General features: G+C 37.9%; 1 protein-coding gene across 3 annotated transcripts; it reads left to right on the plus strand.

Moving 5' to 3' along the window:
- Positions 1–38: 38 nt before the first annotated feature.
- Positions 39–22,376, plus strand: TBCCD1 (TBCC domain containing 1). 3 transcript variants are annotated; one of them, XM_060010976.1, is made up of 8 exons: positions 39–102; positions 2,609–2,987; positions 7,200–7,355; positions 10,357–10,723; positions 12,513–12,699; positions 12,834–13,331; positions 17,858–18,008; positions 20,609–22,376. In XM_060010976.1, the coding sequence occupies exons 1-7, from the start codon at positions 74–76 to the stop codon at positions 17,985–17,987; spliced, it is 1,746 nt and encodes a 581-aa protein (XP_059866959.1). In that variant the 5' UTR covers positions 39–73; the 3' UTR covers positions 17,988–18,008; positions 20,609–22,376. The 3 variants fall into 3 exon arrangements, with proteins under 3 accessions (XP_059866959.1, XP_059866961.1, XP_059866960.1); XM_060010978.1 differs by having other exon boundaries at positions 54–102; positions 2,894–2,987; positions 20,609–22,368; XM_060010977.1 differs by lacking the exon at positions 39–102 and adding an exon at positions 450–898.
- Positions 22,377–22,409: the final 33 nt, after the last annotated feature.

Consider the following 22,409-nt stretch of genomic DNA (forward strand, 5'->3'; position numbering starts at 1 on the left):
CTCGCGCTTGCGCAGTGGGGGGGCGGCGGGCTCTGGCCGGCCTGGCGGGCGAGGTGCGGCTGCGCGCTGGGAGATGCGGCCAGTTGGCCCCTACCTTCGCAGGTAACCGCGCGCGGGCCGGTGCCAGGGAAGGAGGGAGGAACCCATCACGCCTCGGGCTCGGGCTGGGGAGGCCGCCTTCGCGCTCGCCAGGTCTTGGGTCCTTTACGGACCCTGTCAGCTGGGGCTTCTCCGTTCCTGAAGTGAGATTGGGGCGCGCTCGGACGGCCCACTCAGAGCCGCATCCTGGACCGCGTCCTACCCCAGAGAGCGGACGAGGTGGCGGCGAAGCCTCGGTAGGACCGCCTTGGGCCTCACGCCGATCTCCCTGCTTGAATAAGCCGGATCCCAGCGCATCCCAGGGGAGCTCTTGAAGAGGGAAGGAGCCCCAGTTTATGTTTACGAATTTAGCCCTCTCTAGCCCTCTCTAGTTTTGTGGTTAGAATAGAGGGTTCATCCCCAGGTTCTGGCTTTTGATTGCTAACTTCAGGGACAGGGGTCAGTACCTCACAGAGCAGCCTATTTTCATTTTGGAGCGGACTAAGATCTTCCTCACAGAACTTTCATCGTCTGGTGTTACTCAGAGGGACGTTAAGCCATTCCCAATTTGGAAGACAGCTGCCATCTACCCTCTCACACCCTTCTTTTGGGTTTATGCTTCCATGACCTTACACCTGGTCCTTAGGTGGCCTTCCATTTAAGGCCAGTCATTCTGGTCATTCTCTTCTGGATTCACTCCTATTTTCCAGAGTCTCCCAAAACTGGGTTCCTAAAATACATTTGTAAGTAACACGGTTCTCAAGTCAGACAGACTTGAATTCTAATCCAGGGCTCTGCCAACTCAAGTATGTGACTTTGGGTAAGTCCCTTAACTTTTCTAAGCCTCAGTTTTCTCATCTGAAAATGGGGATAATCATATGTATCTCCAGGTGGTTGTGCGGATGAAAGGTGAAGAACATGAAATACTTAGAATGCTACCTGGCACATAGTAAGCACTCAATTGATGTCAATTACTTTTTGAACAGAGAATTCCCGAAAGCACAATTTTCTTAAAGTCAAATGCAAAACATAATAATAGCAATAAAACATTTTGATATAATCAAATTGATGGAACAATTTGATATAATCATTTTGGAAAGCAATGGTAATATATGTCAGGAGCTTCAGAAATCTCAGTTACTTCATTTCACAAATGCACATCTGAAAATTTTCTCTGGGAATTAATCATAATGCAGAAAATATGCAGAAAGATGGTAATTATAGCATTATTTATAAAAGTGAAAACATTTAAACATTTTTTAGTGGAAAATTTTAACATACACAAAAGTAGAATAGGTAAGTGAACCCCCATGTATTCATCATCTAGCTTCAACAATGATAAATAGTTTGCCTATCTTGTTTTTGTGAAAAAGTTTAAACCTACGAAATGTCTGAAAATAGAACAGTTGAATAAACTGGGGTACATTTATTTAGAGTGCTATTAAGCTTTTAAAATAAGACAGAATTGTATTATAAAATAATACAGACTATATAGTATTATCACAACTATGACAATTCAAAAACTAATATCTAACTTGTGTAGAAAAAAAAACAAGGAAGTACAGTAAAATATTAACTAGTTTCCCTTTGGTGGTGGGACTGTGGATGATTTCCTCCCCTTCTATTTTTAGATATTTAACAAATATTTCCTAAAAATCATGTATTGTTGTTATAACAATGAACAAACAAAATCTAAAAATATTGCATCTGAACTAAGGACAGTAGAATATGCCAGAGCAGGTTCACTGTTATAGAGACTAAAGATGCTTTGACTTTCCTTGATCTATTTTTGCAGCCTACGTTTACCTGAGCATTCTTTTTCTTTTTTTTCTTTTTTTTTTTGCGGTACGCGGGCCTCTCACTGTTGTGGCTTCTCCCGTTGCGGAGCACAGGCTCCGGACGCGCAGGCTCAGCGGCCATGGCTCATGGGCCCAGCCGCTCCGCGGCATGTGGGATCTTCCCGGACCGGGGCACGGACCCGTGTCCCCTGCATTGGCAGGCGGACTCTCAACCACTGCGCCACCAGGGAAGCCCTACCTGAGCATTTTTGTCTGCCACCCTGTGCTAGTGCTTCATATTGAGTTCATATGGTCAGCTAACACGTCCAGATCTTTAATCAGGCATCCTCTATGTGTAAGTGATTGGACTTTGAAATTTTATTCCCCTTATTTTGACTAGTGTTTCCCCTCAGGATAGAGCAAGATTTCTGGTGATAGGATGGCTCTTTCCCATTTCTTCTTTTCTTCGTCCTGAGCAGGCATCTATCTCATACCTCATGCATTTACACACTTCCTTGAACAACCACTTTGAACAACTCAAGTGAGATAGTTTTATTACAATATTTTTCTTGCTCAAATAGATTATAATGAGATCTGACCAAAAATCTATTCTGCTTTTGTTTGATGAACTAGATCCACTTTTTAAATTGACATAGTACATTTAAAAACAGTTAAGGGAGGGGTCACCTTACAAGAAACTGTGTAAATGCGTTTTATTTCAAATTAGCTTGTGAAGAAACTTTGTTTCCTAGGTATGCAAAGAAGCCTTTTCACACAGATGTCCTTAGAGATAATATGGATGAGTCCGGAGTTCTCCTCTGGGTGAAAGCAGAACCCTTTATAGTGGGCGCCTTGCAGGTCCCCCCTCCATCCAAGTTCAGTCTTCACTATCTCAGGAAGATATCCACCTATGTGCGAACCCGGGCCACAGAGGGAGGTTACCCACGCCTGTCCTGGTCTACATGGAGGCACATTGCATGTGGAAAGCTGCAGTTGGCTAAGGATCTGGCCTGGCTTTACTTTGAAATATTTGATAGTCTTGCAGTGAAGACACCGAAGGAGCGCCTGGAATGGTCTGAGATTCTGTCCAACTGCATGTCTGAGGATGAAGTCGAAAAGCAAAGAAATCAGGTATGGATTTATGTGTACATGTATGTGTGTTTAATTACTTTGGGAAATAAACTATTTAAAATTTTTGTACTAGCTGTACAGTGTGCAGTTTAAGGTTTTAATGACCATGTGATGCCAAAGCACCATTTAAGTTTTAGCAGTTCCAGTTTGACAATACTTAGTGAGTTAGTCCTTACTTAGCAATCCTTATTCACTTATTTTTAAAGCAGTAATGTTATAGAAACCCTGTAATTGGAAGAGAGAAATATTTTCATTGACATTAAAACTACTGAGATACATGAGTGCTTATGAACTGCTGACATGTTACGGTCCGAGCACCTGACTCTTTTTAAGTGAGCGTCTGCTATATGCTGAGATTCAAAGATGATTAGAACAGCAGCTCTGACCTCATGGAGCTCATAGACTAGTAGGTGAAGCTGGGTGTAAAAAAGTGCTATTTAATAGACATTTCTCCAAAGGAGACATACAGATGGCTAACAGGAACATGAAAAGATGCTCAACATCACTAATTATTAGAGGAGTGCAAATCAAAACCACACTGAACTCTACTCAGTACTCTGTAATGACCTGTATGGGAAAAGAATCTAAAAAAGAGTGGGTATATGTATATGTATAACTGATTCACTCTGTTGTACAGCAGAAACTAACACAACAGTGTAAATCAACTATGCTCCAATAAAAAAGAAACCCACATTGAGGTATTACCTCACACTGTTCAGAATGGCTATCATCAAAAAGTCTACAAACAATAAATGCTGGAGAGGGTGTAGAGAAGAGGTTACCCTCCTACACTGCTGGTGGGAATGTAAATTGGTGCAGCCACTATGGAAAACAGTATGGAGGTTCCTCAAAAAACTAAAAATAAAGCTACCATATGATCCTGCAATCCTACTCCTGGGCATATATCCAAAGAAAATTCTAATTTGAAAAGATGCATGCACCCCAATGTTCACAGCAGCATGTTTACAATAACCAAGGCATGGAAGCAACCTGAGTGTCCATTAATAGATGAATGGATAAAGAAGATGTGATATATTTTGATATATATGTGTGTGTGTGTGTGTGTGTGTGTGTGTGTGTGTGTGTGTGTGTGTGTGTGTGTGTGTGTAATGGAATATTACTCAGCCATAAAAAAGAATGAAATCATGCCATTTGCAGCAACACGGATGGACCTAGAGGTTATCATACTAAGTGAAGTAAGACAGAGAAAGACAAATATTATATGATATCACTTATATGTGGATCTAAAAAATAGTACAAATGAACTTATTTACAAAACCGAAACAGACTCACAGACATAGAAAACAAACTTGTGGTTACCATAAGGGGAAGAGGGGGAGTGATAATTTAGGAGTATGGGGTTAACAGATGCAAACTACCATATATAAAATAGATAAGCAACAAGGATCTGCCGTATAGCACAGGGAACTATATTCAATATCTTGTAATACACTATAATGGAAAAGAATCAAAACAAAGAATATAAATATATAACATATGTATATATGTATAACCAAATCACTTTGCTGTACACCTGAAGCTAACACAATATTGTAAATCAACTATAGTTTAAAAAGTTCTATTTAATAGTATGGAATGTGCAATAAAAGTATGCATAAAGTACAGAAATAGAATAGAGAAGACAATGATTAATTCTGGTGACGAGGAAAGACTTCACAGAGAAAGTATATTATTCAGGATAGGCTATTACAGTAACAGGTGATCCCAGCATTTTAGTGGCTTGGTGCAATAACAGTTTATTACTTATTCATGTGGCAGTCCAATATAGGGCATCTGGTTGGATGAGTCTCTAGGCTGCTGTCATCTAAGCAATGACTGAGGGATCTAGGCATCTTCTGTCTTTTGGAGCCACTCTTATACTAGGTTAAAAACAAACAAAAATGAAATTTCAGTGGCTTACAGTAACTAAGGTTTATTTCTTGCTTATTTTACATTTAGGCTGCACCTTAGCTATGGCTCTTTTCCAGGCTGTGGCTCTATGTGTCTGCCCATTGGGAGACTCAGGCTGAAGAAACAGCTTCTATGTAGGTCATGTCTATTCTTGGGATAGAAGGGAAGAGCAACAGAGCAGGAGAAAAGTCTTGATACCTCTTAAAACTTTTGCTCAGATGTGACATAAACTACAACTACTTTTGTTCCATTGGCCAAAAGCTTTGTCACATGTCCATGCCTGAAATTAATAAGATGGGAGGTAAACTACCTCACAGGAGGCACGGAAATCCCATGGCCATGGGAAGGGCCGTGTAAGCCTCTTGGAGGATGAGGAAGTGAACAACTGCAAATAAAATACAGTTTGCCACAGCCATTCCCACTAGGGCCTGAGTCCTTCACTTCCATTTCTTTGGGAAAGTTTTTGGGAGGCTTAAAAGCAGTATATGTAAACCCGCCCACATTCCATTGACTAACCCAGTTATGCCATATGCAACTTCAAAGGAGGCTGGGAAATGCCATCTAATTGTGTGATCAGGAAGGAAAGGCATTTAGTTAGCATCTAGCCAGTCTCTACCACATGGTATAATATCTAAACAAGGGTTTGGAGATTGAAAAAAAAGTTTTGCAAGCAACCAGGAGGAGAAGGGTATTATAGTTTTCATTAATTAAACATTTATTGAGTGCCTACTATGTGCTAGGTACAGTAGTGGGTGCTGTGTATACAGATATGAATAAAACCTTCAAGAAGCTCCAATTTTTTTGAGTGCTTACTATGTACTAGTTTCTATGCTAGTTACTAGGAATATAAAAATGAAAAAGAGAAAGATCTTACAGTCTCATGGAGAGGCAGGTATATGAAGGAATAATGATAATATAACAAATAATTGTTAAATGGAAGTATGTACAAAATCAGGGAATTACGTTGAGTGAAAAAAGTCAATCCCAAGAGGTGACATACTATATGATTCCATTTATGTAACATTCTTGAAATGACAAAATTATGGAGATAGAGAACAGATAAGTGGTTAGGGGCTAAAGAAGGGGTGAGGTAGGGTGGGAAGTGGAGCCACTAGTATAATAGTGGCTTCAAAAGACAGAAAATGCCTAGATCCCTGAGTCATTGCTTAGATGACAGCAGCCTAGAGACTCATCCAACCAGATGCCCTGTGTTGGATTGCCACGTGAATAAAAGGCTATACATAAAAGGGCAACATGAAGGAACCTTGCGTGGATGGAAGTGTTCTGTACCCTGACTGCATCCGTGTCAATACCCTGGCTGTGCTGTTGTATGATAGTTTTGCAAGATTGGAAACTGGATAAAAAGTACATGGGATCTCTCTGTTCTTGCAGCTGCATGTGAAACTGCAGTTACCTCAAAAAGTTTAATTAAGCAAGTAAAAATTTTTTTAAATATATAGATTCATGAGGTTCCACATTGACAGCTGATTGAATTGGTAGCTTTAGGTGATCCTGAGAATCATATTTTTAAGTTCTCTAGGCATACTGATTTTTAGCCATGTTGGGAATCAGGGTGAATATAGCTGTAGACCCAGATGTATTACTTCACTTTTTTGCCTCTCTTGTATGTGTATGGGAATGGGTATATGAGGATAATCATGAGCTTCAAATCCTGAGCTTCAAACCACACCCTTCTTCAAATAAGAAATGACGTAACATCTGTCAGACCAGTAGTATTTTTTTTTTAAGTCAAACACCCTTTTTAAGAATTTGATGAGAACCTGAGGCCTACTCCCCACAAAATGCATATACACCAAAAAATTGCGTACAGTTTCAGGTGTTGCACTGATATCCTGAACTTTCTTGATAAGTCTGTGATCAGGTTAAACTAACCTCTGTGTCTTGATTAAATTTCCTTCTTCCTTTCTTTCATCTATTTGTTTATTCAGATTACAAAGTTTTTTTTTAATTGTAATTGTAAACTTCTGAAATAATATACTTTAAAAAAGTATGTACTTCATCCTTTCCACTTCATCAGTTTTGGGAGAGAATGACTATGGCCATAGATGCTACATAGCTTTCTGAGAAAGTAAGTGACTCCAGTTTAATTAGTTTTAGAAACTCCTACATCTGGGTATCAGAGACATACATATCCAACGCTAGCAATGTTTCCACATTTGTCTTCTTAGGATCAGCACACTGTTGTGAATTTCTTTTACTATATCTACTTAGTTACTATATCTAATAGTGGTTGATGTTGTTTTAAGACATGTGTTCATCATTTATTTTCTTCTTGGACAGCTTTCAGTGGACACCCTACAGTTTCTGCTCTTCTTATATATACAACAGTTAAACAAGGTCTCCCTGAGGACATCTTTGATTGGAGAAGAGTGGCCTAGTCCCAGACACAGATCTCAGTCTCCTGACCTGACTGAAAAATCCAGTTGTCATAATAAGGTACTGTTTAAATTATGATCTCTTTCTCCGAAAGAGACAATTTGTGAGGGAGACAGTTTGCCTTCATTAAAAATTACTTTGAATTGCTTATATAAGCCAGAGATTTGTTGGCTTGATTTGTTTTGTTTTGTTTTTTCTTTCTTTTCCTAATTATAAAACGAAATCAATATGTGCAATCTTAATCAAGATAGAGAAGTGATTTCAGTTCCTGCAACGACACAAAAATCACTTAGATAATTTTCAGGCAAATCGTTCACTCTACTCTTACTAGCATTCCCATTTTTGCAAATGTTAATGAATTTGATTTCGCATGATTGTAGGCAACTCAGTTAACTTCTCTAGCTTGGCTTCTTTTCTCTAAATGGAGATGATAATGCCTGTTTCTGAATGGCTGTGAGAATTCAGTAATACATAGCATGAGACTTGTTGCATCGTAAGCACCAGTATATGGTGACTTTAGTTTGTGCTATAGCATGACCTCTCCCAGCAACTGATTGGACCAGGGATGGACACTTGACTAGAATAACCCATTCCTAGGTATGTATTTGAAATTGGTCTGATTTGAAATGAAGATCTGGCCCAATCAGTACCCCAGGGATTGAAGAAATTACCCAGTTGGTGATAGGTATTTGCTGGTAGCTCATGTGGCATTGGGACCAGAATAGCTACCACATCCGTGAGTGACCTGGAGTTATGAGGGATTAGCAACTCTGAGATAAAGAAGAGAATGGAACAGACATGCAGAGAGACCTGAGAGAGAACCAGGTTCAAGATGGCTTTCCAGTTCCAGTTCTGATGAGGTTTCCCTGTACTTCAGTTTGGGAGATGATTGTATGTCCCTACAGTAGAATCTCCCTTCACTTGAATTATCTTGTATTCCCCATTCCAGTGAAAGTTACCACCAGCCACCCTTGCTTTCTCTATCACCACCCATACCTAGTTAGTTGTCAAGTCTTACTGATTCTGCATTCAAAATAACCCTTTAGAATTTTGTCCTTTTTTTGGGAATTCCCTGGCAGTCCAGTGGTTAGAACTTGGTGCTCTCACCGCCAGGGGCCTGGGTTCGATCCCTGGTCAGGGAACTAAGATCCTGCAAGCCTCGAGGTGCAGCCAAAATAAAATTTATCCTTTTTCTTCCTCTGTATAGGCCCTAATGTCATTTTTTTTTTGCTTTGATTTCTATAATTAGATCCTACTTGGTCACCCTGCTTTCAATCTATAGCCCACCTACTACACTGGACTTTCTAAAATACAGATCCTTTGTATCCATCTCCTGTCAGAACTCCATCAGTGAATTCTCATTGTCATTGTTGTTTTCATCTTGTACTGTTTGGAGCCTTCTTAGGCCTACTTACCATGGGGGAGGGAGATGCAGCAAGAGGGAGGAAGAGCAGGTGAGGCTCTGGTGGAAGAGCAGGTGGACAGCTCTGCTTTGAAATGTTCTTTGGCGTCCAAATGAGAGTTTATTAAAAAGAAAAATGGTATAGCTATTTACAAAATAGTTTATGTCTCTGGCACACAAAATAAAGTCCAGATATCTTAGTATTTCATACAGAGCCTTTTGTGACTGGTCCCTGCCTACCATTTTACCTTTACCTGCCACTTCCCAGCATGCTCCCTACACCCCACCCAGAACTTCCGTTTCTCTGAAAACAGCAGGTGATTTTACTCCTATGGGCCTTTGGTTGCTGTTCCCTAGGCCTAGAATGCTTTTTTCCCTGCTCTGTTTGCATAACTACCAGCGTCAATCAAGAATCTATTCAAACAGCGGTCCACTAAGATTTGTTTTCCCCAAATGAAGTTCTTTGTTCTTCTCATGCTCATAGAACATCTTACAGATCTCTGCTATAGGTCTCATCCCACTGTGTTATAGTTATTTGTTTATATTGTCATTTCACTACATAGTTGCTGAATTCCTTGAGGACAGGAACTATGTCTTATTTAGTTTGCATAATTCATCACTTAACACTGCTCATATCACATATCTGTCAAATGAATAAGCCAAGTTATTGGTACGTCTGCCAACTCAAAGCTTATTCCCAAGGTTATAACTTCTCTTTTCTTTTTTAATTTATTTATTTTATTTATATTTATTTTTGGCTGCGTTGGGTCTCGTCGCTGCACGTGGGCTTTCTCTAGTTGCAGCGAGCGGGGCTACTTTTCATTGCTGTGCGCAGGCTTCTCATTGTGGTGGCTTCTCTTGTTGCGGAGCACAGGCTCTAGGCACACGGGCTTCAGTAGTTGCAGCACGCAGGCTCAGTAGTTGTGGCTCACAGGCTCTAGAGTGCTCAGTAGTTGTGGTGCACGGGCTTAGGTGCACGGGCTTAGTTGCTCCGCGGCATGTGGGATCTTCCCGGACCAGGACTCGAACCCTTGTCCCCTGCATTGGCAGGTGGATTCTTAACCACTGCGCCACCAGGGAAGCCCCCAAGGTTATAACTTCTCTTAAATCTGGTTACTGTAAGATCAGTTGCCTTGTTTCATTAGATTTTGAAATTCCTTCTGTAATTTGAGAAGGTAAATTTTAAAAAAAACCTAGTGCTTCATGAAATGAATGTCTGAGGTGGTTATTTTTATGTTTGATCTGAAACTTTTAGAATATTTAATACTAGCTGTGTGACCTTGGGCAAGTTTCTGAACCTTTTTGTATCTCCATTTCTTCATCTGTAGAATGGGCACGGTAATAGCATCTATCGTAAGACTGTTGCTAGTTATAAATATGTTAAAGGTTTTATAACAGTGCTTGGCACACACTGAGGGTTAGCTACTAGTATTACTTTTGAATTATCTAAGGTAGAGAGAGAATCTGTTTATACCTATTACGTGCACAGAAAATCTTTATAAGGTTTATATAGCCACTTTAAATGCTTTTGGGAGGATGAGGCAAAGTATAAATACAAAATAATTAAAATATAAAAGTCTCAGGTCTTACTGTTCTGTTGAAACAATGAGTTTCAATCTCATTGATCTGTTAAAAGTGCTTTCTTTTGATATTTTTTAGAACTGGAATGATTACAGTCACCACGCTTTTGTCTGTGATCATCTGTCAGATCTCCTTGAACTGCTTGTAGATCCAGAACAACTCACTGCATCATTTCATTCAACCCATAGTAGTCTAGTCTCTCGAGAAGCTGTTGTAGCACTCAGCTTTCTTATTGAAGGTACAGTGAGTGGAGCCAGGAAGATATATCCACTTTATGAACTTGCACTGTGGCAACCACTACATGCAGAAAGTGGCTTCTCAAAGACCTCTAAGGCCTTTTCTTTCTACAAGCTGGAAGCCTGGTTGAGAGCCTCTTTAACTGGGAATCCATTTGGTGTATCTGCTTGCCTCAAGTCTGGGAAGAAATTGGCTTGGGCTCACCAAGGTATTTATTAATATTTTAATCTATATTAAATTGAATGACAGGTTAAGGAACCTAGTGTTTTCTGGTGTATTAATGATCACATGTCTTTTGTGGAAGACCTAAAAAATATTGCTACTATAAAACAGAAAAAGGGAACGTCTCTTTTGTATATGACTTTTTCTCAAGGCTGCAACAGTTTGAGAGAGTTGATTCATTAGTCCAGGTTGTTTTGGTTGCAGTTAGTAGAAACTCCAACTTCGGTTGGTCCTTTTCTTTGCTCTGCTCTTCTCTTTTCAGACTCTTTTCCCCCTCTCACTCTCATATGCTCATTTACTTGAAGCTTTCCTATTTTCTAGGCACCCTACCAGAAATTGGCCATTCCATAATTACAACCTCATAGAATTGGTGTAAAGATGAGATTCTTTTTTAGCTACACAGACACAAGCAGACTAGCTATTTCTAAATTGGAAATTTAAATTCATAGTAGAGAGAATTACACTTTGGTTGCAAATGTATCTATTCCTGATAGTCCAGGGATGGCTAGAGGGATAGGTTCAGGTACTGTATGACTTCTTCAGGCCCAGATATAAGTTTTAAGAGAAGAGGGGCCCAGATAGAAGTTTAAAGAGAAGTAGGTATCTGTACTAAGACCAAGCAAAATTAATGGGAAAAAACTAGAATATACTTCCACAATCTCTGAGTTTCAAAGGTAAAGAAAAAATAGTTTCCGTGCAAATGTAAAAAAAAAAAAATCAGTTTCATATCAAATGTTTATAATTCTGAAAACCAGAAAATGGTTGAGCAACATCTACAGTGACCCAAGTATTATATATGCAACCAAGCTATTGCTCTAGCGTGAGCTCAGATTCTCAGATACGTAAGGCTCCTACAAATATACAGGAGATACTACATTATTCTTAATGTTGGTAAAAGAATATAAGTAAGTTTTTAAACGTTGTTAAGGTAGGCACTGGAGGAAAAAGGACATCTGACCTTTTAGGATTAAACCAAAACATATTAGATAGTAGGATTACAAATAATTTTTATCTTGTTTTACTACTAGTATTTAAAATTTTTCTACAGTAGCCATATATTACTTTTCTAATAAAAGGAAACAATAAGAATTGTTTTAAAAGAAGAACAGCATACTATGTGACCTCTCCACATTTGGCCAATTTTCTTTACAAGGGTATCCTGATGGTTTTCTGGGAAGTACGGTCTGAGAAGGCAATGATGTGATGGTGGGACTGTGTTAGGAGGGCAGCCTGCACAGATTTCTTGAGGGGTGAGTTTATGTTTAAGGTACCATGTTCGAGAGGAAGATGTGCTCTCACTTAGTAATGATCCTAGGAGTAAAGACGTGAACCCAAATACAATTCATGGAATGATGTGGTGAGTAACTTAGGAGGGGTTCAGAATTAGTATTATGGCAATTTAAAGAGATTATTTAAGAGTTGGGATGATAAATTAAGGCTGGTTGGAGAAGATACTGTTTGAGTTGGGCCAGCTCTGCCACTTACTAGCCATATGGCCTTAGGCACATTGCTTAAGTTAAAGGGTAGGCATGAAAAAATCTTAGATCTATAGGCAATGTTGAATGGATTATAGGTTTAACCTTTTTTTAAAAAACAAAAACATTTGAAATATTGCAAATATACAGAAAAGCACAGAGAATAATATGGCATACCCAACACCCAAATCTAACATTTTTTTAAACCTCACACGGGTCTAATTTGAGACATGTGTAACCTCATATGGTTGATTGTTTTTCTTTGAAACAATCTCATTTATTTATATTTTTCTTAAATAGTTGAAGGGACGACCAAAAGAGCTAAGATTGCTTGTAATACTCATGTGGCCCCTAGGATGCACCGCCTGGTGGTGATGAGCCAGGTTTACAAGCAGACATTGGCCAAGAGCTCAGATACTCTGGTGGGGGCACATGTAAAGATTCATCGTTGCAACGAGACTTTTGTATATCTGCTGTCTCCCTTACGGTAAGCAAGGGTGTTTTGATGTTGTGACGTTTTCTTTGGATCAGGATTTGTCCTTTTATTTGCCATCAGAATAATATTGTAGTCAGATATTTTTCATCGTATTCTTATTCAGAGAAATTTACCTCATTTTTCAGATCTGTAACAATTGAGAAGTGCAGGAATAGCACCTTCATCCTGGGCCCTGTACAGACTGCTGTTCATCTCCACAGCTGTGACAATGTTAAAGTCATTGCTGTTTGCCATCGTCTGTCCATCTCTTCTACAACAGGTTGCATCTTTCACATTCTGACACCTACACGCCCACTTATTCTCTCTGGGAACCAGAGAGTAACTTTTGCCCCCTTTCATACCCATTACCCAATGCTGGAGGACCACATGGCCAGGACTGGCCTTGCTACAGTGCCTAACTATTGGGATAATCCCATGATTGTGTGCAGAGAGAACAGCAGCACAAGTGTCTTCCGACTCTTAGCACCATGTGAATTCTATGTGTTTACTATTCCCTTTGAAATGGAAGGGGACACAACAGAGATACCTGGGGGTCTTCCATCTGCATATCAGAAAGCACTGGGCCAAAGAGAAAAAAAGATACAGACCTGGCAGAAGACTGTGAAGGAGGCTCGTTTGACAAAGTGAGTATTTTCTAAAAGTAGTAATTTGTCTTATGTAAAACTCCATGGGAAAGCAAATGAACCTGCACATGTTTATAATTGTGCTAAAGAAATCAAAAAGACATAGTGTGTCTTTCACTAAGGTCAGTATCCCAGGCACAGTTTGGTTGGGGGATGGGAGCAAGTGGATACTCAAGTATTAGATTCCTTTCTTTTAAGTAGCTTAAGTTTTACTGGCAGATATAAGACTTAAATGAATGAAAGATCATATATAAGGTCAATCATAAATGGATTGGTTTTAGTTTTTAATTTACTTCTCTGCACTATACTAGTGGTTCTCAAACTGCATTGTGCATCAGGGTCATCCAAAGAGCTCGTTGAAAATACAGGTTTCCTGGCTCCACCACTCCACAGGCAGACGTGCAAGGGTGGACTCCTAATGCTGGTCCATGGACTAATGCCAGTTTTTGTCAGAATTTTCCTAATCCATGGTAAAATGTGAAAAATAAGTACAGTGTTTTAAAATAATGCTAAATTTAAGTCAATTTAGAATACTGTCTTTTATTCTGAAATTACTTTTTACTTTGGGGGTACTAAAATATTTTATTTTTAATAACATGCTTGTGATAGTAGATTGTTATAGTTTATTATGTCCACCACAAAATTTTATTTCAAGCGTTTTGATCTTTGAACTCTAGAAGCCAGGGACACGCTATATATAAACCATATATAAAGATTCAGAAAACATCAGTGTGGGTGGTCAGAGACTTATGGAAAAAATAGAATTTGTGTTGGACCTTGAAAAATGAGCAGAGTTTGGAGAAGAAGTGAGGGTTGGGCAGCATACTTTTAACAGCACTAGAGGAGCAGATGTGGAAGCAGAAGCAGACTTCAGGTATCCTGGAAATCAGTTGCTGAAACAAGATTCTGGTTATGGATAATGATATTTAAACTTGGATGGGTAGATTGAGCTAGATTATGTAGAATCTTGAATATCAGGCAATAAAGGTTAGATTTAAGTGGAGTTAAGTAATAGGAGCCATAAAAGGGTTTTGAACAATGGAGTGAAAGCCATTTCATTTATTCAGGAACATTTATAGAATGCCTACAATATGCAAACCACCTTATTAGATGCTATGGCAGATTAAAAAATGTGATTGGCACATATGGAAATCCTCTACTTAGATCTGAAAGAGGGAAGTCAGGGTGATATTACAATATTCTAGACTAAGAAACTGGACTACAGTAGAGATGAAGGGGGTGGAGACCAGAAATACTTTGACAGGACGCTGGACTTGGTGCAAGATTTTGTAAAAAAGACAAGAAAATTAACGATGACTCCAAAAATTGGAGCCCAGTTTAGAAACATTTGATCAGTTTTCTTCTGGACAGAATAGCATGTACAACTTAAAAGCAGTGGATGTTCAGAATAAGTAATTATTGTCTATACAAGTATTTTGGTATTTAATTAAATTTTATTTGTTAGAGATATTAGGAGAGGAAACATAGTACTGAAAGATGGAGGGGTGCTGCTTCTACAGCATTGTCCATTTGGGAGCTGGAGCTAGTTTGAGAAAAGGGTATCAAGTTCTTTTGGGGGATGTTTACATGAAATGTCCTATATTCTGATAATGTCTTGGTCCTTGAGACTTAGAAAAACTATTACTTTAATAATTGGATTCCATTTGCTTGGTATCAGTCTTTTTGTTTGTTGTTGTTTCTTCTGGTTGTCATTATCTTGGAAAATTAGCCATTCTAAAAATGTTTCTATTTCTGATGATCCAGAACTGTGATTTGATGTGTAAGTAAAAATGCCTATTTTAATTAGATCTCTTGGTTTTATTAGATGTTAAAATTAGTATTGTTCTTTGGATAGCTGTGTCTATATTGTAGTGGAAAGTACTCTGACTCAGGAATTAGTACAGATCATGCCACTTATTGTGTGACATTGAATGTGTCATCTGACCTGTCTAGCTCTTAGCTATATCATATATAAAGTATATTTTCTACCTGATGAAATTGATATAAAAGTTTAATAAGATAACTTATAGTAACGATGTGTGTGTAAGACACTGTAGCGGTGTGTGCTGTACTGTGTGTAGTAATGTGAGTGTAAGGCACCCTGCTTAGTGATGAGTTTGTGAGACACATCTTCTGGGTGAGATTGTTTACCCACAATATCTGAGACCTGCCCTGTTAGAATTAGCTTCATTCTAAGAGAAATTGTTGAAGAAAGACTTGATCCAGCCATGGTATTTTCTGGATGCATTCTTGTGGCATATGGATTAAGGAAGGAAGTATATAATATATAATTACATAGTTGCATTTGGATTCTTTAAAACAGTTGCTACCTGCCAAAAATATAAACATCAATAACAGTCACAACTCATGCTTTACCTGGGAATCCACTGTAGTAATACTGCTGTTATCTGTTACAAACATTCCACCTGGTTTGTATCTCATGGATTGAGCCACCAGGATACTAATACTACAGATCAGTCATTCTCAATTTAGCAGAATAGCGCTGATGACCACAATAATAGGTAATATGTACTGAGCACTTACTGTGTGCCAAGTACTGTTCTAAGCACCTTCTTGGTATTAATTCATTTATTCTTCCTAATAGTTCCCTATCACAGATGAGGAAACTGAGGAACCGAGAGATTTAAGTAATTTATCCAAAGTCACACAGGAGCCAGGATTCACACCTAGTCAGCCTGGTTCCAGAACGTGGGTTCTTAGTGTCTTTACTGTTTTCTGTGAACTGTCATATATAATATAATCATTATACCGATGTGATATAAAAATGGATCATTGGAAGAACGTTCTTTTAAAGGAATTCTGTTGTTTGGATGCTGCTAGTATTTAGATGGCTAGATTTTCTTACACATATGAAAAGCTTATACACATGTGTGGAATCTGGAATGTGGTAAGCATTTAATAAATATTGACTCTGAATTATAGCATGTTGAGGTGATGAGATCCATGATAACACTAGAAACCAGCAAGAGCATGCAATTTAACTTTGGGAACATGGGAAGACAGAAAAATTATTGAATAATTTGAAAAGAAACTGCCAACACGATCCTTTTAAAGTGATAAAATGATGTCATTTCCCTGCTCTGTCCCCTCTAATGGGTCCCCATCATACTTGGAATAAAATATAAAACCTTCACAGTACCTACCAGGCCCTCTCTGCCTCATTTTCTGTCATTCTTTTCCTCATTCACTTCCCTCCCACCATACTATAGTGTTACTTAGTCATTGCTGTCCAGCCAAACACCACCAGGAACGTATCTGTAGAATAAAGTTGGATTTTGTTACTCATTACAAGGAGGGAGAGAATTAGTTTCATCTCTATAAAAGCGTGTTTAAAAGAACTGATAATTGGATTTTGGCTGTTAGGTGATTTGGGGGAGGGGTGTAGGAAGCAAGGTTTTGTTGTGGGTTGGATGCAATCTGGAAGTGAGGGTAATTCTATGATTTGGTATTGTAATAATTTTTATATTAAAGAGGAGGGAATAGAGCGGCTGAAACTATAATTGTAAAGAAACAGCAGTCACTCATTAGCCAGGAAAGGGTGATGCTCGGTCATTTTTGTGGTTTGGACCACAAAATGGTTTTGTTTTTTGTCTGGACCTGAGATATGATTATGGAATGAGTTTTTTTTTTTTGCCTTGATCTAGCATTGTCCCATGGTGGCCTCGTCCCCTGTTGGTGTGCTATGGGATTATTTATGTTCAACAGAAGAGCAGCAGGCCAGATCCCAGCTACACGTAGGCCTAGCTGATGGTGCTAAGCTAGCTCCTGGCTGTCAGGAGCTTCTCTTCTCTTGCTTATCCTGAACATGATAAATATTCTCTCACTTTAGAGCCTTTGAACTTTTTGTTTCCTCTGCCTGGAATGTTCTCCAGATATCTATTTTGCTTAATCCATCACTTCATTCAGATCTCTGCTTACACGTCATCTTAGGCTTCTGTCCATCCTTTTTCTAAATTAGCATTCCAAATACTCTTGATTTCCCTACTCTGCTCTATTTTTCTCCAAGGCACTTACAACTACTTAAGTTCATATACATATTTATTTTATTTATTACCTATCTCCCCTACTAGAATATTCAGTCCACAAAGAGCACAGACTACATAGTTCACAATGTGAATGGCGCCCTCTAGAATCATGCAGTGCAAACCTGCCCGGACAGAGGCCATTTCTCTTCTCTTTACACATTTATCCTCATCAGTCAGAACACTACCCAGCATCACTTGGTCCTCAGTAAATATCTGTTGAGTGAATAACCACAGTAGAACAAAATATATAATTACTGATAAGTTTTTACAAAGAGGGAATTGTATCTGACCAATCTTTTTTTTGGTGGTGGTGGTGGTGGTGGTGGTGATTCAGTGTATAGAACTGAACAGAGCAGTTATTCGGAGAGAACAAATGGATAAGTAGAAATAATTTAACATTTACCCCATTAAAGTATTTTATAATCACGTGGAGTAAAATTAATATGAATTAGTATTGCTACATTCTTTTTGCAATTTTAGGGATCAAAGGAAGCAGTTCCAGGTACTTGTGGAAAACAAATTTTATGAGTGGTTGATTAATACAGGACATCGTCAGCAGCTGGACAGTCTTGTGCCCCCTGCAGCAGGCTCCAAACAAGCAGCAGGATAAGACTTCCTCATCAAAACACTGGTAGGCATTTATAATGGAGAGCACTTAAAACAAGTTATTGGGGGAGATATTACAAGCATACCAAAAAACCACACAGAATATTATGTCACCAACTATTGCTGATTTTTTCCACCGCTCCCCCCAGCATATACAGATTTTTACATACCCATATCTACTACATTTTATAGTGAGAAGGCCAAGCAAAATATTCAGGTGGAGCCTATAGAGTTACGGGCAAATATAATAGCCAAATTTGTCTTTTTTGTCTCTTGCCTGGCACGAGTTAGACCGTCCAAAGCTCTTCTGTACTTCCCCATATATGGTTTTAAGTCTTACCCTTTCTGACACATTTTTCCTCTTTCCCATAATCCCACACATAAATCAATTAATAAATTAGCTAATCTTTGTTAATTGTACATATGGGCATTAATAAATTACCAGAATTAGTCCAAATGAAGATTTGAATACTAAACTCTAGGAGACCTACAGATTCAGTAGAAGAGAACATGGATACAGGCAAATTTATTGGAAGTTATTTAATCCAAATACATAGTATTCTTTTTTTTTTAATAGAAATTAGCTTATTTTGCTATTTTAAAGTATCTTTAGAGACTAACAATAGAAAAACACAAAGGACATAAATAGGCAGTTCACAGAAAGATACTTACAAACACAAAGATGCTCACTTTCACTTAAAATTAAAGAAATGTAAGATACTATTTTTCATGTATCACATTGGCAAGGATCAAAAACATAGTACACAACACTGATAAGACATTTCAGTTACCTCTGGGGAAAGTGTAAATTTGTGCAACCTTTTTGGAGGATAGTTTGACAAAATCAGAATTAAAAATGCACACATTCTTTGACTTTGCAATTTCACTTCTTAGATTTATCTTACAGATACATTCATGTATGTAAAGATCTGTTTAAAAGAGATGTTCAGAAACTAACACAACATTGTAAAACAACTATACTCCAGTAAAAAATAAGTACATACGTACATACATATACAAGAGATGTTCATTGCAGCATTGTTTGAAATAGCTGTAGGCTGGAAACCAGCCAAATGCTCCCCATTAGAGGGCAGGTGCCTAATGAACTGATTCATCCATGCCACGGAATGCGTCTTTGAAAGGAATGAAGCACACCCGCATGTGCTGATCCTGAATGACCTCTAGGGGGTGATGGTGAAAGCTGGCAGGGGGCATAAAATGTTGCCTCGTGTGTTTGAAAAAAGGAAAGGGATAATCACATATTTTTATGCTAGTTATATGCCTTAAAAATTTCTGAAAGGATATAAAGAAATTGTTAGCAGTGTTTGTCCTTGAGGAATGAGACTGGGTGTCTAGGGTAGGAGAAAACTTACTCTTAATTTTTATTGAGATATTCACATACCATAAACTTCACTTTTTTTTTTTTTTTTTTTTTTGTGGTACGCGGGCCTCTCACTGTTGTGGCCTCTGCCGTTGCAGAGCACAGGCTCCGGACACGCAGGCTTAGCGGCCATGGCTCACGGGCCCAGCCGCTCCGCGGCATGTGGGATCTTCCCAGACCGGGGCACGAACCCGTGTCCCCTGCATTGGCAGGCGGACTCTCAACCACTGCGCCACCAGGGCAGCCCAAAACTTCACTTTTTTAAAGTGAAGAATTCAGCAGCTTTGATTATATTCACAAGTTTGTACAATCATCACCATTTAACAAATCCAGAACATTTTCATCACCCTAAAAATAAAGCCCGTATATATTGACAGTCACTCCCAATTCCTCCAACTCCCCATATCTCCTCTGCCGCCTGGTCCCTGGCAACTTCTAACTTCTACTATTTGTCGCTTGAGTTGTCAGTTCTGGAAATCTCATATAAATGGAATCATACAATATGTGGCCTTTGTGTCTGCCTTCTTTCACTTAGCATAATGTTTTCAAGGTTCATCTATGTTCTAGCATGTGTCAGTACATCATTCCTTTTTATGGTTGGATACTATTCCATTGTACGGATATACTGCACTTTATTTGTTCATCAGTTGATGGACATTTGAGTTGCTTCCACTTGTTAGCTATTGTGAATAATGCTGCTATATGTACTTTCGTGTACAAATTTTTGTGTAGAGATGTTTCTATTTCTGTTCAGTATACTATGCAGAGGAGTAGAATTGCAAGATAATATGTTTAACTTTTTGAGGAACCGCTGAACTGTTTTCCAAAGCTGCGTAAACTTATTCTTTATTTTTCATATATTGTTTACATTTTCAAAGTGTGTATTACTTTTTATAAAAAAATAATTTTACAATATTTAGTTAATAAATACTGAGATTAAGAATTGGAAATCTGATGACGATTATACAAAGGAAATGGGAACTATAAGAGGATAAAATCTTACTTTAGACTAACCCCACAGCCTGCTACTTTATGCCTACGTATGAATTTCTTTTCTTCTATTATGAACTAATGTGACCCTCAGAGAAAAGGAATGTAATTAACTTTTAACTTCACATATTTTATCACTCTAAATCATCATCTGACCAATTTATGTGATTTTATGAAAAAGATTTTTTCCTATTTTTACACGAAGGTGATAGAAAGTTAGTTTTTTTGTTTTGTTTTGTTTTTTTCATATTCAGGGCCCTGGAAGCAGGAGGATGAATGCAAGATGGTGCACGTGTTGAAACTAAACTGGAAAGGTGCTCTTGCTGCTTAAGAGACTTTGGGGATTTTTCTTCCTATTTAAGACCTTTCCTTAAGTTTCCTTCCAATGTCATTTGCTACTGTTTACATTGAATTTTAGATAAACTTCTATTATATAAACATATAGTTTATAGAACATCAGAAGGCTCATTCTGTGATGCTAAAATGAAAAAGTTGATGAAGGCATTGTATATATGTTAATATTAAAGTAATTGAGAATAGGTTTTATAGTTCTTTGTAACTATTTAAAAGGAAATTACTACTCCTTTTAGAAAAGAATTGGAATGAAGGTATGATTTTTGGAGTATAAATATAGCAGGAAAGATTTTATACAAAGATATTTTAGTCCTTAAAGTATGCAACAATGAAACTGTATAAAATCTTTATTTTTCATTTCACTTTCTGCTTCAAATTTTCAATAAACAAACTCTAAAAAGTAATCTTCTCCTTTCAGTAAAAAGATAAAGCTTTACTTTTAATTTTAGAAAAGATTTCCAATGTCATTCTGTGATGTTATATCAAAATAAAGTTTACATTTGATGGGAAAGCTATGTTCTTTAAGGTAAAACAGTTACCAGTTTAATGAATCTGATTGCTGATAAACATTGTTTCATATGCTTTTTGGCCATTTAATTAGTAATTATATCTAAAAGCGCTTGATCTCTTATTTCTAAAATGAAAATTAACCCTCAGAATGTGTTTTAATTATAATTGGAGTTTTTATTTTAAACTTGCTTGATGAAATTCAAGCAAGGAGAGCATTACCAAATAAAGAAACACTGGAATAATAGAAGTGTCTTTTTGGAAACCACTATTGTTTAATGAAATTAATGGTATTAATTAGATACTTTCTTTAAAGTTTATAAAGTTCAGAAAACTAAGCATATAACTTAATACTTTGTAACCAACAGTCTTCATATCAAGGCACATTTGTCATTTTCTGGCTGACCAAAATATATTTTAGGGGCATCCCATTTATAAAAATATTTGCTGGAGGCTTTGTTAAGGGGAAAGATGAGGAAGTTGGGCTTTTGAGAAGAATATATTTGACCAGGAAAATTAAAATGGAGAAGAGTTGATTTGTTGTTTCTTTGAGTTTCAGTAAGATGTAATCTCATTCCTAAAATCAGACGTATATGAAGCACCAAAAACTGTTCCCTACACAGGTTCCAATATGATATCATGCAGAGCAATGTAAACCTTTGCAAATTCAGGATTTCCACAGTAACTTTCTGTCTCTCGGGCTACACATTGTAGCACCCTTTCTTGTGGACTGGATCTTTTGGGTGTATGTGTGTGTTTTGAAAAAATTTCACACTTAAAGAACAGTGGCAGGAATGTAAATTCCCACATGCCTTTTGTCTAGATTCACCAACTGTTAACATTTTGCCACTTTCACTTTACCAACCCTCTGTATAGTGTTACTATTTTATTTTTGCTCAACAATTTAAGGGTAGGTTGAAGACATCTGGGACCTTAACTCCTAAATATATTAGCATGTATTTCCGAAAACCAGACATTCTCTTACATAGTCATAGTACATATGATTAAATTCAGGAAGTTTAACAATGGCACAATAGTAGTACCTAATATATAGACTGTATTAAAATTTTCTAATTATCCCCCAAATATCACTTGTGTTGACTTTTTTTCCAAACACAAGATCATGCATTGCCTTTAGTTGTCATGTCAGTTTTATTGCTTTGGAACATGTTTCACTTCTGTTCAGAATTAGAG

The sequence above is a fragment of the Delphinus delphis genome, chromosome 4 (assembly GCF_949987515.2).
Source record: "Delphinus delphis chromosome 4, mDelDel1.2, whole genome shotgun sequence".
NCBI classification, from domain to species: Eukaryota; Metazoa; Chordata; class Mammalia; order Artiodactyla; family Delphinidae; genus Delphinus; species Delphinus delphis.

What these genes read in the sequence shown, in the direction of transcription:
- TBCCD1 (XM_060010976.1), top strand. Translation starts at nt 74, where the DNA reads ATGCGGCCAGTTGGCCCCTACCTTCGCAG. An exon ending in TCGAAAAGCAAAGAAATCAG is followed by an intron (nt 2,988 to 7,199) that starts GTATGGATTTAT and finishes CTTCTTGGACAG; the next exon opens with CTTTCAGTGGACACCCTACA. An exon ending in ATTGGCTTGGGCTCACCAAG is followed by an intron (nt 10,724 to 12,512) that starts GTATTTATTAAT and finishes TTTCTTAAATAG; the next exon opens with TTGAAGGGACGACCAAAAGA.